The sequence below is a fragment of the Xenopus tropicalis genome, chromosome 3, assembly GCF_000004195.4.
Source record: "Xenopus tropicalis strain Nigerian chromosome 3, UCB_Xtro_10.0, whole genome shotgun sequence".
Taxonomy (NCBI): domain Eukaryota; kingdom Metazoa; phylum Chordata; class Amphibia; order Anura; family Pipidae; genus Xenopus; species Xenopus tropicalis.
This window is the reverse complement of record NC_030679.2, coordinates 116,540,983-116,556,181: the sequence shown is the minus strand read 5'-3', so window position 1 is coordinate 116,556,181 and position 15,199 is coordinate 116,540,983. Positions and strand designations below refer to the sequence as shown.

At 40.5% G+C, this 15,199-nt stretch overlaps 1 protein-coding gene across 1 annotated transcript in view; it reads left to right on the top strand.

Annotated features, from left to right (window-relative positions):
* The window catches only part of igdcc3 (immunoglobulin superfamily, DCC subclass, member 3), a 68,190-nt gene that overhangs the window by 33,712 nt on the left and 19,279 nt on the right, over positions 1-15,199 (top strand). The window contains exons 3-6 of the mRNA XM_002938358.5: positions 9,323-9,467; positions 9,726-9,856; positions 10,346-10,483; positions 10,920-11,078. Of these exons, the coding sequence (XP_002938404.3) occupies positions 9,323-9,467; positions 9,726-9,856; positions 10,346-10,483; positions 10,920-11,078 (573 nt within the window). The remainder of the gene's footprint in view (positions 1-9,322; positions 9,468-9,725; positions 9,857-10,345; positions 10,484-10,919; positions 11,079-15,199) is intronic.

Genomic DNA, 15,199 nt, shown 5'->3' with positions numbered 1-15,199 from the left:
TCCACTTAACCCTTTGCCGACAAACACGGCCATGAAACGCAATACGCAGGGAACTTTTGATAACAGACAGCATACTGTTGCTAGAAAATGTCAAAGTAGCTTTTACGATCAGAATTGTGTTGTATGAAGTTACTATATCCTGCTCTATAGTACTAAGTGTCCCCACCATTGGCCCAGTATCTAGTGAGCAAGGAAAATATTTACACTATGTGAAAGGGAGTATCTATTGTTATTGAAGGGGCAGTTGGAACTTTGTCAACAGGAAATGGTTACTTTGGTACCTGACTGTATTAAACGAGATACCTGTAAAATAATCTGGGATTAATAAAGAATGATCAGCTTGTCTGTAATATAGGTATGTGACAGTTGCAGGGTCGTATTGGGCACTGGGAAAAAACCCAATGGGCCCCAGTGGCCCAGACCTGATCCCCACAGGGCCCTCCCCCAATCTGTCGATTTCCCTGATGCCAGGCCCGGATTTGTGGAGAGGCCACAAAGGCCCGGGCCTAGGGCGGCAGAAATTTAGGGGCGGCATGCCGCCAAGCCACAACAAAACTTTTGAATTTTGCCCCCATATGGAGCAATGGGGACCTCTTCCCACTGCTCCGTATGGGAGTTTAAATGTATGCTATGTGCATGCACGCTCGCGCTCTCTTCCGTGGTGTTCGCGCATGTGCACTAGGCGAGGGGGGGGCGACTAGCAGGGGCGGCCAAGGGGCGCTCGGAACACGAATCCGGCGCTGCCTGACGCACTGAAGCTAAAAGTGCCCATACACCTTACAATTACTATCTTTCCTGCAACCTCTGGTCACAAGAAAGATCTTCCCACCCTCCACTGACATTCAGGGCTGAATTATCAGATATGGAGGTAGAAACAAAAGGGACTCTACCCCTAAATGCAGATTTTGCTTGGGTGCCTTCAACGACACTGGATCAAAATCTTTTGTTCCACCCGATCAACGAGACGACCAATATCCAAATGGTTTGCGATATCGGTTATCTCGTCGATCCACCATACACGCACCGAATATTGTACAAAACCATATGGGCAAGATTCAGTTTTCCTAATACAGCTCTAGTTTTTTTCCCCATAGTCTTCAATAGAGTTTTAATTTGATAAACGGTGAGATACATTTTTCTCATTGAATTGCATCTGGCTCTATGGGAAAATCTAGAACTGCATAATCTCTGCAAAGCAATGCAGAATATGGCAGTGCTATATAAATAAAATATATTAATAATAACAGTAAAAGAGAGGGGTAGCTGTCTAATACACTAAAGAAGAAGGAGCTTGTGTTCTGGAAGGGCGATAATTAGAGGCTATCAGGGGGTTACATGCAGGTCAAGAGACTTGAGGGGCCCATGGGGACAAAGAAATAGAGCTTTAAATTCAGGAGACAGTTAAAGGGTCAGCAGCCTTACATCATGACACACAGGAGTTGATGAGATGGGGAAAGAGGATGGATGTAATTAACATGCAGTTAGCGATGGGTCATTGGCATTTGAGGGCAACATTTGAGGTTCTCCAACAAAGATTTGCTGTGGAACCAATGGGATCATATATATATTCTACATAATATGGGCATAAAAGGGAAAGGGGAGCAGAAAATCTTGAGCCATGACACCATCAATGTTTGTAATTAAAAGTATTTTAGTTATGGTGCTTCTATGACACATGAAGGCACATAAACACCTCTATACCAGGCAGCATGGATTATTGTATAAAGCATTATATTTACTTACAGTAAATGTGTAGGATCTACTATCCAGAAAGCTCAGAATTACGAGAAGGCCATCTCCAATAGAGTCTATTTTAAGCAAATAATTTACATTTTTTACTATTTGCTTTTTTCTGTAATTATAAAACAGGGCCTTGTACTTGATTCTAAGTAACATATTATAATTAATCCTTATTGGAGGCAAAACAATCCCAGTGGGTTTTTTTCTCATTTAAATAATTTCTAGCAGACTTAAGGTATTAGGATCAAAATTACAGAAAAAACCCTTATCTGTAAAACCTCAGGTCCCAAGCATTCTGGATAACAGGCCCCATACCTCTATATACAGCAGGAATGACCGACCTGCAGCCTCCAGCTTGTGAAGAACTGATAGAAGGCAGCTGGAGGGCTGCAGGTTGGAGATTTCTGACTTATAGAATTTGCCACACCTCAAATAGCAGCCTTCCTGCATTGCTTAGGGCCCCATGCTTTTTCTAACTCTCACCCTGTTTCTGCGTATGTAGTATAAATGCATGTGGCACCCAGCAACATTTCCTGAGCAAATTCCCAGTCTAACTCGTGGCGCAGAACAGGAGCCAGCTCCACGTCGCTCCCCTCACTCTGGCTGTAAAAACAAACTGTTTTACAAGCATTTTAAATATTTTACTGGCTCATTTTCAGCCTCCATATCATAGCTGGATTCTTTTATATAAGGTTATGAGCTGCTTTACTGGCTTCTCTGAGCACACTGCGGCCAGTAAAGAAACAATATAAATGTTATATAAGATTTATTTCCCTGCCACAGTGCTTAAGCTGCCAGATTGTACGGAAGGGGTGGATGGGGCCTCATCCAGCACCTGATACAAGGCAATTATGCTACCATAGACTTATTTTTGCAGTCTTATTAAAGTTAATATAGTTAATGAATAAAGTACCAAAAATTGGAACAATAAGAATAAGTTTAGTTTATGAACTCCGTCTCATATAGCCGCACGTCTTACCGTCTCCATGATTAGGCATACCCCTTTTCATCTCTAGATAAAAGGCAGCAATCTGGGAATGGAGATGTTCACTGGCCACAAGGCAAAAATATCCCTCTGATTGCCATATTTTTTCTTGCTTGACATATCTAGAAGGTATAATTTCCCACTTTTTATGACCTAACATTTTAAGAGGTGGCAGGCTGGACATGTTTCACAATTACATACTGAAATTGCACATGAGTCAGGGCCCTTTGCAGTCCTCGGTCTCTCAGCAGTTTAAACTCTACTTCCTCTATTACAGTGGTTCCATGACTAGGGCCAAATGTTCAAATTAAACCGGTGGGGCATAGGCGCCATCAGACTGATGACCTCATCAACGATCCGATGCAGTCCCTGAACTGACAGAAAATCAAACCTGGAAAATTTTAGGCGAGATCTTGGTCGGTTTGGCCCATCAAGGGTGCCATTACATGGGGAGATAAGGTGCCGAATCGGTTTGAAGGACCTGAATCGGCAGCTACAATCTGTCTGTGTATGGCCACCTTAAGTGAGGAATTGATTCAGGTTCTTATAAGTATAGCTTCCCATTAAAAACTGCCCAAACTTTTTGAAGTGAAGCATTTGAGCACAACTAAATGCAGCTGATGCTGGGGACTGTGCAAGGTCCCAGTGGTTACAAATAGCAACAACAGATATGCATTTATATACATTAATACATTATATGCCTTGGGGCTGCAGAATAATAACTTGTTTTATAAAACTTACCGCAAAACAGCTATAATACAAGCAAAATCTTCAATAAATGGAGAACAAAACCCTACAAAAAATATAGTTTGAAATGCCATATTGCCTTTACAGTTGTGCACAGGACACCCCCCCCCCCCCCCATATTGGATTTTGTTTGAAGTGTCAGTGACACTGCAGATGCTCAGTGTGCTCTGGGAAGTGGTTGAGAATCTAAGCTTAGGGGTCATCACAAATCATTAAGCAGAAAATGAGGTTGGAATTTCATATAAGCTGATACTACAGGGCTGATTATTAAATTCTGGTGCTAATTGCACTGGTTTCACATCTGCCATTTAACGTGAATCTGAATTAATTACTAATTAGCTTTGTATTTTGACATTTATATTGTATATACAGTATATTGTGGGTCGATGCCTAAACTCAGGTAACTGACAGCAGCAGAATCTACAGTGTGAATCAGCAGAAAAGAAGATTGGAGCTACTAGGGAGGCATATTTGGAGGCATAGATCTTCCTTGCTAAATGGCTGCAGTTACCTTGGGCCAGTACACAACCCCAAAACATAATGCACAACATTTCTACCATGCTTCTTTAATAAGTGTTAGTTATCCTTTAAATACAGTAAGTCACTGTATAGAAACTGGAGAGCCACCTCAAGGGATATTTTTATCTATGGGTGAATATAACAGTACCTGCTGCAACTGCTGCTGTTATTACAACCTATAGCCACACAGGCAGTTTTCAGGATTGTGCACTAAATAATAGTTTGCATTTCGCTCATATGCTCAATATGAACAATAGCATGTTCTAGTCAAATAATACATTTGCAAATAATAAATTAACTACACCCAAAGAGAACAACCAGCTGCTTAAGGCTTCACCATAGTGTTACTGCAGGAACTCAAGCACTAAATGTTTTTCCTGAATGAATGATGGTTGTGACATGCAGAGCTGAAATCCTGGGCTTGTTGCCTGTCGAACACTTATAATTTGTCTAAAGAGACTGCTGTTTGTCTGCAACAATTTCTGTCACTCAGACAAAATGAAACAAGCCTAGTAAAGACATTATTGTGCGATGATTTTGCCTTCCTATTTTATAGCCATGGCATGTCAGAGCCTTCACTTGACTCCCTTGCAGCAAATGCAGGGCGACACGCTAAATGGCATGATACTGTGCCAGCTGTCCCAATCTAGGGATTCTGTGATCATGTAGATTGTATGGGAGAGCTAAGGGAAAACCAGGCATAGTAGAGAATTGTAATTATTTTAATTAAGTGATTACTCAGTGAAACAGAACAATGAAGCATCTCTCATTTTTCTTCCTTTTGGTGGTGATATGGCTGCCCATTACTGTAGCAAACAAAAAGCCCTTAATTGCCCTCCTGTTATAGCTAGCCTTTAACATTTTGCTTGATAATTGCAGAATAAAATGGCACATCTTCGCAAGTGATGAGGTTCGCATTCCCACAAAAAGAGAAGGGCTATAATGAGACAGTTGGCTTTTTTCTTACTATATTTGAATCAACAGGAAAATAGTGGCAGGATGCTCTTGCCATTCATACTGTCTTGGTTATCCAATACACTCAAAAGGAATAGTGTATTTACTGTCCAGTCAGTAAGTGTGTATATCTGTGAAACATGTAGCAGTGGGTGGAGGCATCATTAAGGCTTTGGCTAAGAGCCATTGCTAGGGACTTGGGGACATGCTTTTGAGAAAGAAGGCTTGTAGAACAGTCATTAGGGATCAGCAAACTGTGGTTGACCCTTGTACTAAATTGTAAATAGTAATGCTTACTAGGTTGTTGACAGTCGTAGAAAAAAAGTCCTGTTCAGAAAAGAAAATATACACATACACACATTCTCCTTATCTGTGCAGTCTTTGGTGGTGGGTGTTTCTGACCCAGACCATAAGGATACTAAGTTGCCCCATGGATTTCTAATTGTGGGACAGCCTAACAAGAAATGGCATGATTACCCATGCTGGGCACCTAAGGTGTGATAATTATAACAGGGTACACCTGGCACAGTGCCCTACTCACTTCCCACAGGAGCTATTTTCAGCTTTCACCCTAAACGAGTTGGAATTGCTGGAGAGCAGCTCCAGTCACGTGGGAATTTGGCCTAGTTTTGCAAATAGGAGAGGCAGCTTCCGCTGGGCCTGTGCCAATTAGAGGTGGCAGAAGCCAGACTGCAGCCCTAATGAATTGTAGCTTAATAGGCTGTTGATATTTCCATTACCTTCCCTGCAGTCTACTTGGAGATAACTTGTCCACTTATCCTGTTATGCAGGACAATAGGCATTGGTGTAGAGACTCCCCATCCTCAAAAATTCTTCTGCACCACAAATGGCTTAATATGTTGTGGAAAGGGTTAATGCTACATATGCAGCAGTAAGGGAGAATGGTGGGTAGCACTGGCTCCTGGGGATTTTTTACACAAGCTGCATTAATCCTGCTCTGGCTGCCCCAGCAGAATGTAGGTCAGTTCCAGAGGCTGCTGCCCAGTGATGCTTCACACTTATTTGCTTGGCAGGATGTGATCAGGTCACTGGCATCGCGCTGAGGCCAAAATCTGCTTTGATACAATACAAGCATAGAAGACTTCAGTGTAGCCCATTGTCACTTGGACAAAGTGCACCCTGATAGACCAGAATGTGTCCTATCATTACTTGGACAAAGTGCCACAAGGTTGGAAGACAAATTACTCAAAGCATGGTCATCGGGCAAAGACCTGTCCAACTCTCATTTTAGCACTTTTTCATCAAAGAAAGAAGCAGTACTATTGTTATTTGGAAACAATATTTCTAAGTAAATATCTATGTTTCCAATTGAGAGATTAACAGAATATGAAGAGCCCAAGACTGTCACAGGACAAGGCCAGTACATTGAGTGCAATACTGAGAGCATCACTGCCTAAAGAGCAAGAACTTGTGAACTGCAGCTTGAATAGTGTCTAATGGCAGACTTAAATCTATCCAACTGTCACTTGGATAAAAAGGCAAAGTCTGCTCTATTGTCGCCAAGCAACGGAGCAGACGGAACTGCAGTCACACTGAAGCTGTGTTATCTGGTAGGGACCTGTGTGTCCACTTCCACTCATATTTCTATAGAACCTATCCAGGATCGGCATATAATCTATGACTAGTGACACACAAGCAATCCTTAATCAGGTTCCTGACAGTTTACTACAAACAACATGACTTAATGACAGCTTGCCACCAAGAAATGTTTTTGGCATATATTGGACACAGAGACTAAAATATTTTCTGTTATTCAGTCAGAGGGTTTCCAGGCAACAGCTAGACTCTTGTTTAATGATTTCTCAATAAGCATTCAAGGAGCCCTGTTATTATTTACAGTACAGGCATGTCGCTGTTTGACAGTCTGGGCGTGCTCATACCTTTCCTTTAGACATTCTGGGATCATATGAGATAATGCTAACTCCGCCATACGAGCTATACAGACAGCAATGGAACATGATTGTAAATGGAACAGGATAAAATACTGTTGTCATGTGGTGCTGGATTTTTCATTTAAAATGATCCACAACTGACTTCTAGCTTATAGCAGATGATCCCTTTGAAACAATATGAAAATCCACATGAAACATGTAATCCACATGGTAGGGCAGTTGGCTGGTAATCTGCTGAGATGCAAGCTGCACATTACTAGTTCATATGTGTGAATGCAGTACAGGTATGGGATCCGTTATCCGGAAACCCATTATCCAGAAAGCTCCGAATTACGGAAAGCCTGTCTCCCATAGATTCCATTTTATTCAAATAATTTAGATTTTAAAACTGATTTCCTTTCTCTCTGTAATAATAAAACTGTACCTTGTAGTTGATCCCAACTAAGATATAATTAATCCTTATTGGAGGCAAAACAATCCTGTTGGGTTTAAATAATGTTTTATAGATTTTTTAGTAGACTTTAGGAATGAAGATCCAAATTACGGAAAGACCAGGCCCGGATTTGTGGAAAGGCCACAAAGGCCCGGGCCTAGGGCGGCAGAAGTTTAGGGGCGGCATGCCGCCCCGCCGCAAGAACATTTTTAAATTTTGCTCCCATACGGAGCAGTCGGGACCTCTCCCCACTGCTCCGTATGGGAGTTAAAAGGAGCGTTCACGCATGCGCAATGGGGAGCTGGCGCGTAGCGCATGCGCACTGGGAGGGCCGTGTTTGCGCATGCGCACTGGGGGGGAGCGTTCGCGCATGCACACGGGGGACTCCCACAGGGGTGGCCTCGGGGCGCACCGGATAGAAATCCGGCCCTGGGAAAGACCCCTTATCCAGAATGCCCTTGGTCCTGAGCATTCTGGATAATGGGTCCTATACCTGTTTATTATCTGAAATAATTCATACCAATATATATCTCAGTTAACTCTGCTAAATATATACACCCTATAGTGTTTATAGAATCTACTGAATTGCTATTGCTGTGCGTTTTCCTCCCTGACTAGACTGTAGCAAAGAAACTAATCTTGTGTATTAGGGTGATGGGATTCTTGGCCTAACGCTTCTCTAAATTGATAAATCTGGGTTATTTATAACGCTCTAACAAAATCAGCAGCTGTACAACAGGCAAGTTATCAGTCAGTACCTTACAGGGCCTCCGTACTTCCTAGGCTCCCTAGAATTTGAAGGGTCTGTTTCCTCCATAGTTTCAACCCTGCATCCAGAATAAAGGCAATATATTAAGAAACACATAGTTAAAAAGAAATGATAGGCCCACTGCAGCTTCAAGTTTAAAGTGAAATAAGAAAAACTACATGCCATTAATATTCAAATTGTATGCTTATGTTGCCTTCATTTTTAGAGATAAAAATAGTTTGGGACCCCAGGTAGAATAATAATACTTAGTGGAATCAAATGTGACATCAAGGCAGTGGACTTAGATAAGAGATTACAATTACCCTATTGGTTGAGAGGGTATTAGGAAAGGAAGGAGTAGACTGCTCAAGAAGCAGTACCAATAGAGAATGGGGTGAAAGAAGTTTAGGTGAGGAGATAAAGGGGCAAATTTCTGCAAGACAGGAGATAAAGCAAAGGTGAAGTAAAACCTAAACCTGTAACTGAAGCAGCAAATTACAGATGATGCAGTAATAAAAAAAAAAAAAGAGAAATGTCCTTAAACAGAATAGGGTGCCATATGTCAAAGAGAGTAAATATATAGATCATGGGGGATTTACAGAGTGACCATTTGATTGGCCACTATTAATGAGGTAGTTTTGGTGAGACACCGAAAGTGGATTCCAAGAGAAGGTCCATTAAAATAGAGTAAGAGAAAGCAAGAGCCTCAGGTTAAGATCAGACATTCGCAAAGCTAAGAAGCAAAAAAAAACCCAATTGATAAATGTATTTAGTTACTTCTGAGGTCATGAAGACCTTGGTAGCATTTCTCTAGAATAACATTGAAATACAGAGGTATACATTTTAAGTATAGCACTTTGTCTTGTTTTAGAATTCTTGCTGACAAGTAGAAACCTAAGGCAGTGATTATTGATGTGCACTGGAGCAAACTATAAAGATGCACAGCTTTATGCAGTGCTTTATATATAACTTTTCCTGCAGTGTTAAAAAGAACACTGGTCCAGTGCCATTACTTTACATTGCAGACATAAAAAATGCATTTTTAAGTACATTTCTGTTTGCCTTTATTGGTTTGTGTTTATTATTGGGGAAAAAGTGTCTCCCACTGTATGGTGCAATCACTGTAATGGCTAGGTGGCAAAGATTTCTGTTATAATGGAATGGGACACATTGCATTTTGGGGAATTTTTAGACCAGTACAGCGCTGCATAGTTCTTGTTGTTGGCTCTATAAGCATAATAATAGGAAATAATAATCATAGATCTCTTCTTCTTCCTATCCAGTCATGTCTGATTTCTACATCTTCCCACAAGATACAACTCTAGAAGAAGGCGGTGTAGCTAGATTTCAGTGTCAAATCCGTGGGCTACCAGAACCAGAAATTGTGTGGGAACGTAATGGGGAGATGATTGATACCGAGAACCTCAGGTGAGAAATTGATTTACCTGAATATATAATCCCTACAGTTTTAATCTGTAGAAGAAGCAAAAGTATCGATTATATGAAGCACTAAAAACATTTAACATACCATGTTTAATGCAAAAAACAATATATAATTACATGTAATTACTCCAAAATGCCATGATGGTCTGGTAAGATTTAAAATGGTGGTAGCAGTGCCTTATCCATCCTCACTGGTTTATAATCCCCTGCCTTAGAGTAACTCCCTTCTCACTTCCCATACAGGTACACCCTACTGCCAACTGGTGTTCTACAGATAACTGCATTACGTTCTGAAGATACTGGTACATACCGATGTGTGGCGACCAATGCAGCAGGAGTCAAGTACAGCCCTTCCGCTACACTGATAGTCACAGGTGTGGGATCCCAACACTTGCTATTTGATAATTAGTCTAAGCCAGTTAGCTCATTATAAAACCAATACTATATAGCCATTTTAGCAGTTAACTAAAATAGTGTGCCTTGTGTATTTATTAAGACCTGTGCCTATTCCAACAATGTATTGTAAAAGTAGTAGAAGCCTCTTCACATACAAGAACTACCGGTCTGACAATTACTTTCTATAGTAAAATTGCTAGAATTTAAATTGCCAATGAATTAAATAATTTTCATATCTTTATAGATCAACAGCAGCCGATGGAGTTGGGACAAAATGTGGGAGTTGTTTTTAAAGTTTAAATATATGTATCTTTATTCTATAGCACGGCACATTCCATAAACAACAAAATCAAAAGTTACATACAATTTTTTGTTGGGACCAATACTTTTTTTGGGACAGTCACTGCCACAGGTTCAAAGGAATACTAGAATGTGTGACAAGTAATGTAATATGATGTATTTCCCAGATTCCCATTCCACTGGTTACAAAGACCCAATGATCCTGGTTGGCCCTGAGAACCTCACTAAGACAGTTCACCAAACAGCAATCCTTGAGTGTATGGCCACGGGTAACCCCCGACCTATTGTTTCCTGGAGCCGACTTGGTGAGACATGCTTTTTATTGTATGTATTTATGCATACATTCTTTTATTCATACATTCAAACTTTGTAAAGTAATACTTTTTTGAGAATATTACCTGACAGAAAAAAAGTTACAAAATACACATCATCACAGATCTCACTGTCTGTTATTAAATGCTCTGCATGCCTTAAAAGCCTATTCATCACACTGAAACATCATTTTTATTCTTACATACACAGTGCATGCCAAACCCCATGCATATGTGCGCTGTGGACCTGAATCTTTTGAAAGCATCCCCTTTTAATGAGCAGAGATTTATCTTAGACCCCACATCACATTTCCAAATCTCTCAGGTTTCTTCACATGGCAACAATTTGCCTTGTCTTCTATAAATACATTTCTCCCAAAGGAAATTGCCAATACTCAGTATGATAAGCTTCTCATCAAATGTTTTGCAGATGGACGCCCAATTGGTGTGGAAGGTATACAGGTGGTAGGCAATGGGAACCTCATGATTTCAGACTTGACCGTGCATCACTCAGGTGTCTATGTGTGTGCGGCCAACAAACCTGGAACTAGAGTGCGTCGGACAGCACAAGGGAGACTGGTGGTGCAAGGTAAGGAGAAAATGGGGGTTGCAGTGTCTCCCAAGAGGAATAGAACATACCAACAAGCAGCTAAACAAAAAAACATGGGTATGAAAAAGGAATAGAGGGAGTGGAGGAGAGAGACAGAGAAGGACAGATAACATATTTATATTTATATATATGTGTAACCCTTTCGTGGCACACTCACTTATTTTGGGCTGTAACAGGAGAATTTGTTCTCTTTGACTTTAAAGATACTGGGAACTGGGATTCAGTGCAGGGACTTTCCACTAGGAATAATCACACACAGTTTTGCAGCAATATCAAACTTTATATAACTGTTGAAAATGGAGGTAAAACAACTTTATGGATAACTGATTATCCTGCTCTGAGGAACCTGTGCAGTCTATCCACTGCTGGCACAGTCAGTCTCTATAGGTACCCAGTCCCCACTGGGATCAAGATAAACCACAACCCTTTTTGTCAGTTCAGTCCCTTCCCCAAGAGCTCCTAAGTCCCCCCAGGTAGTGCTACCTGCCCCAGAGTACCTTCCCCTATGGAAAGATGGCTGCTCCCATGTAGCAGGCAAACAAACAATACTTGTTCTCCCCAGGGGACACACACAGAGATTCCACAGAGGACTTTGTACTCCCTGGCAGCCCAGCAGACTCTTATCCTTTCAATCTGAATGCACAACACTTTGTACTGACTGCTCACTCTGGATCTCTCTTTCAACACTGGCAAACAACAGCAGGGACTCCCTTTATCAACTGCTGGGCCCGCCCCTAGATTTTTGGCTCCAAACCTTAAGCACACCTCTCCCAGACATGCACTGGGGCATCCAGCCAATCGGGTCCCTCCCCAGTCTGAAGCTAGGCTGGATGATGTCACAGACTGAGAAACAGGGGACAGGGTTCTCTGGTCCCTACATATATATAACATATAACAGACAAAATTTAAGACAAAATAAGTATAGGCTGTTTAGACATAGAATTTGCCAAACCACGGGCAGAAAGGGATAGTAGAAAACACAGAAAGAGAGTGCTCACAGAAAAAGAGAAGAGGGGTTAAAATAGAGAATTAGAAGAGATACTGAAGGTTGAAAAGAGACACACTGGGTAGAGAGGGAGCTCAAGGGTGAGTGTAGGCTGTGAGAATGTGTAGGATATGCAGATAAAGAGATAAACTTATCTCACTGTTTATCACATGAAAACTCTATTGAAGTTTTTTCTTCTCATATTGAATCTTGTCCATAAGTTTTCACGTAATAAACCATAAAATAATGTTTTCTCATTGATGTGACTCTGGCCCAAAGATTGAGGGTAAGAGATGTAAAAATTCTGCAGAGGATGTGTACAAGTGAGAATGTATACGAGACAGTATAGGCAGTGCGGGTACACAGAGGCCCTCACTCATAGCTCAAGATATGACAAAAGCCACACATTTTTTGTGGTTAAAACTATAAACAAAAAGTTCAGCACAAGCCCTACTGATTGCACTTATGTTGAGCGTGGGGGGTATACTGCCCCTTTAATGCTGAACCAATGGGCATAAATACACCTCATATGTTTTCATTCTCAAACAGAAGAAATGAAGTAAAATGAGATTGACGCCCAATCATTTTCCATATAAATGAGCAAATTATTTGGACATGTCAGTTTTATCTAAATTAAGGGTATTTGTATCTATGTCAATCTCTCTTTTTGACACAGGCAATTTCTAAAGTGAAAAGACATGGAGCTGACAGCAGTAATTTCACTGGCTTTTAGAAAAATGTAATTTTAATGCAAGAACTTGAGAAGATGTGTATACCCCACCATAAAAATACAGCCACAAATTGTATCTCTATTTATCATTAAATTAAGAAACCTAATTTTCAATATTGCATTTTTACATTTATGTTTAAACTTAGTTTTCAAGTAAATCTCACAACAAATACAAAGAAGTGTTGCTAAAAAGGTTCCTATAGGTTTCCTTGCTGTTCCCTAAATGACTGGTTCATTCAAGTGATGTCACAACTGTGGCCCTGATTTACCAGCCACAATAATTGTGATTATTGGGTGATTTATTAAAGAATGTCCCTCTGCTTCCACTGAACTTGACTGCAAAAAATATTTACATCTAAGCAGGGCTCTGTAAGAATAGTAACAAAGGATTGTGTACAGTTGTAAATGCAGTTGTAGAGATAATATGCCATAAAATATGCATTGCCTACCACTGAGTAATGTAAGGTGGCAGATAATTCCCCAAACGTATAAACTGAAGTGCTATACAATGTAAAATGCCGCACCATTTTTAATTCCTGTGCATATACATATGAATTATATCCCTCCAGCTTTTGAATTTAGAACATATAGATGTATTTTTGTCCAATGCAGAGATTGTCACAAGAGTTTTCTAGGTTTCTCTCCACCTACGCCAGCTGCTGTTCCCTCTGTTCTGACACTAGCTATAGAGAGCGGGGGAATTTTCAGAGCAAATGGAGTTTTAAGTGACATGTTTATAGAAAAGTCACCCTTCCATCTGTAGTCTGGGGAAATCTGTAGTATTAATCCTACTGTTTGCTTTGAACCTTTTATTCCCAAGCTGTTGAAACTGTCATGGTTCTGAGGTTTGATATCAAGTACAGAAATAAAAAAACTTCAGTCTTGAAATGTATGCACAGGGAATAGAGTATACTTTTGGTAAAACATAGTACAGTTGATTTCAAAATGGCTGCCACAGTTTTGTTAGACGACTAGGCTTTATAGGTAACCAGGGACAACAGTAGGGAGTGTCATTTCTTTCTTTAACTGCAGTCTGGAAGTGCATGGGTGTGTCATTAGCTATAATTTACTCCCTTAAGGATTATATTAGGAAACTGTAGAACAGATATATCAATGGAAAATATAAGGATGAGAGGAATTCTGATGTAAAATTAATATATTTCATATCTTTATAGATGTATTTTGTTTTGTTTTTAGTAGCAGTACTCTCTTACTGACTGAAACACCAAACCCTCCCACATAGCAAAAATACCGAAAGATGCATTTCCGCCTACTGCGGCAATAGAGATGTTAATGCTTTGGACCTCTCATTCGCTTCCTTGGTTGTGTCAGAATTTTCCCAGCAACATCTCCTTCCTAGGCAGAAAGAATCAGAGACACACTGACAAAGGGAGAAATGTATGCATTGAATCTGTGCCGGTCCCCTCATCTCCTCCCATTCTCCCCCCTCCCAATCACTCCCTGACCCCCACCCCTGACACATTGTGAAGTCCCCCATTCAAAATGTGGGTCTTGTGTGAGGATCCTGACATGCCCTGACTCAGAAGCAGTGCGTTGTGGGAAAGTGGGCTGTGTGCACTGGTAGGACTGGGCAGTGCCCATCTATTGTGTTTATGGTCAGGTGGTGCGGGCAGCTGCTATTGGTTTGGAATGTTGTAATAAATACTATACATGAGAAGCTCCTAAACAGCATTCTAAACACTGAAAGCCAGTGTAATAAAGGGGGTTAACCTTTATCAATATTAATAATTTGTATTAATTGACATTAATGACAAATATTAATAAATATGCAGGATCAATGATTAAGCCTTCTGATAGACTGTTAGTGAGCAATAACTTACACACACACAAGTAATAATAGAATTAAATAGATTTACTTATCTTAGTATGATTAGTTACAAGTATAGCCAGTTCTGCACAATTCAGCACAATCGGGGAGCCCCACAACCTTTGGCGCAAGACCTTCAGGTTCCCGATAACCAATCGATGATCCAATTGTCCCGGCACTCGTTCAGGAGTCCTAGGCGAAGCTACTGACCCATGGTGGAGGCTCCTTTTTATACTAGAGTTCTTAGCAAAACCCCCAACACCAAGTGCTGACTTGTGTACAAACTTTTGTCATGAACAAAATCTATTAACTAAGGCCTTATTTGTTGCTCAAATAAGTTGTACCTAAAGTGTATTGTCTATATGCTGTCTGTTTGTTTATTCCAAGGATATTTGCTGGGTAACAATACCTGTGTTTACTGTTTACCCAGCAATATACAAAAAAACAAAGACATTGTACCTTGAACACTGGACAATAGCTGTCCCAAAATCTGCTGCTTTAACTTGACTCAAACCTAAGATTTGATTCATATGTCAAAGCAGATGTATATTGTAAAT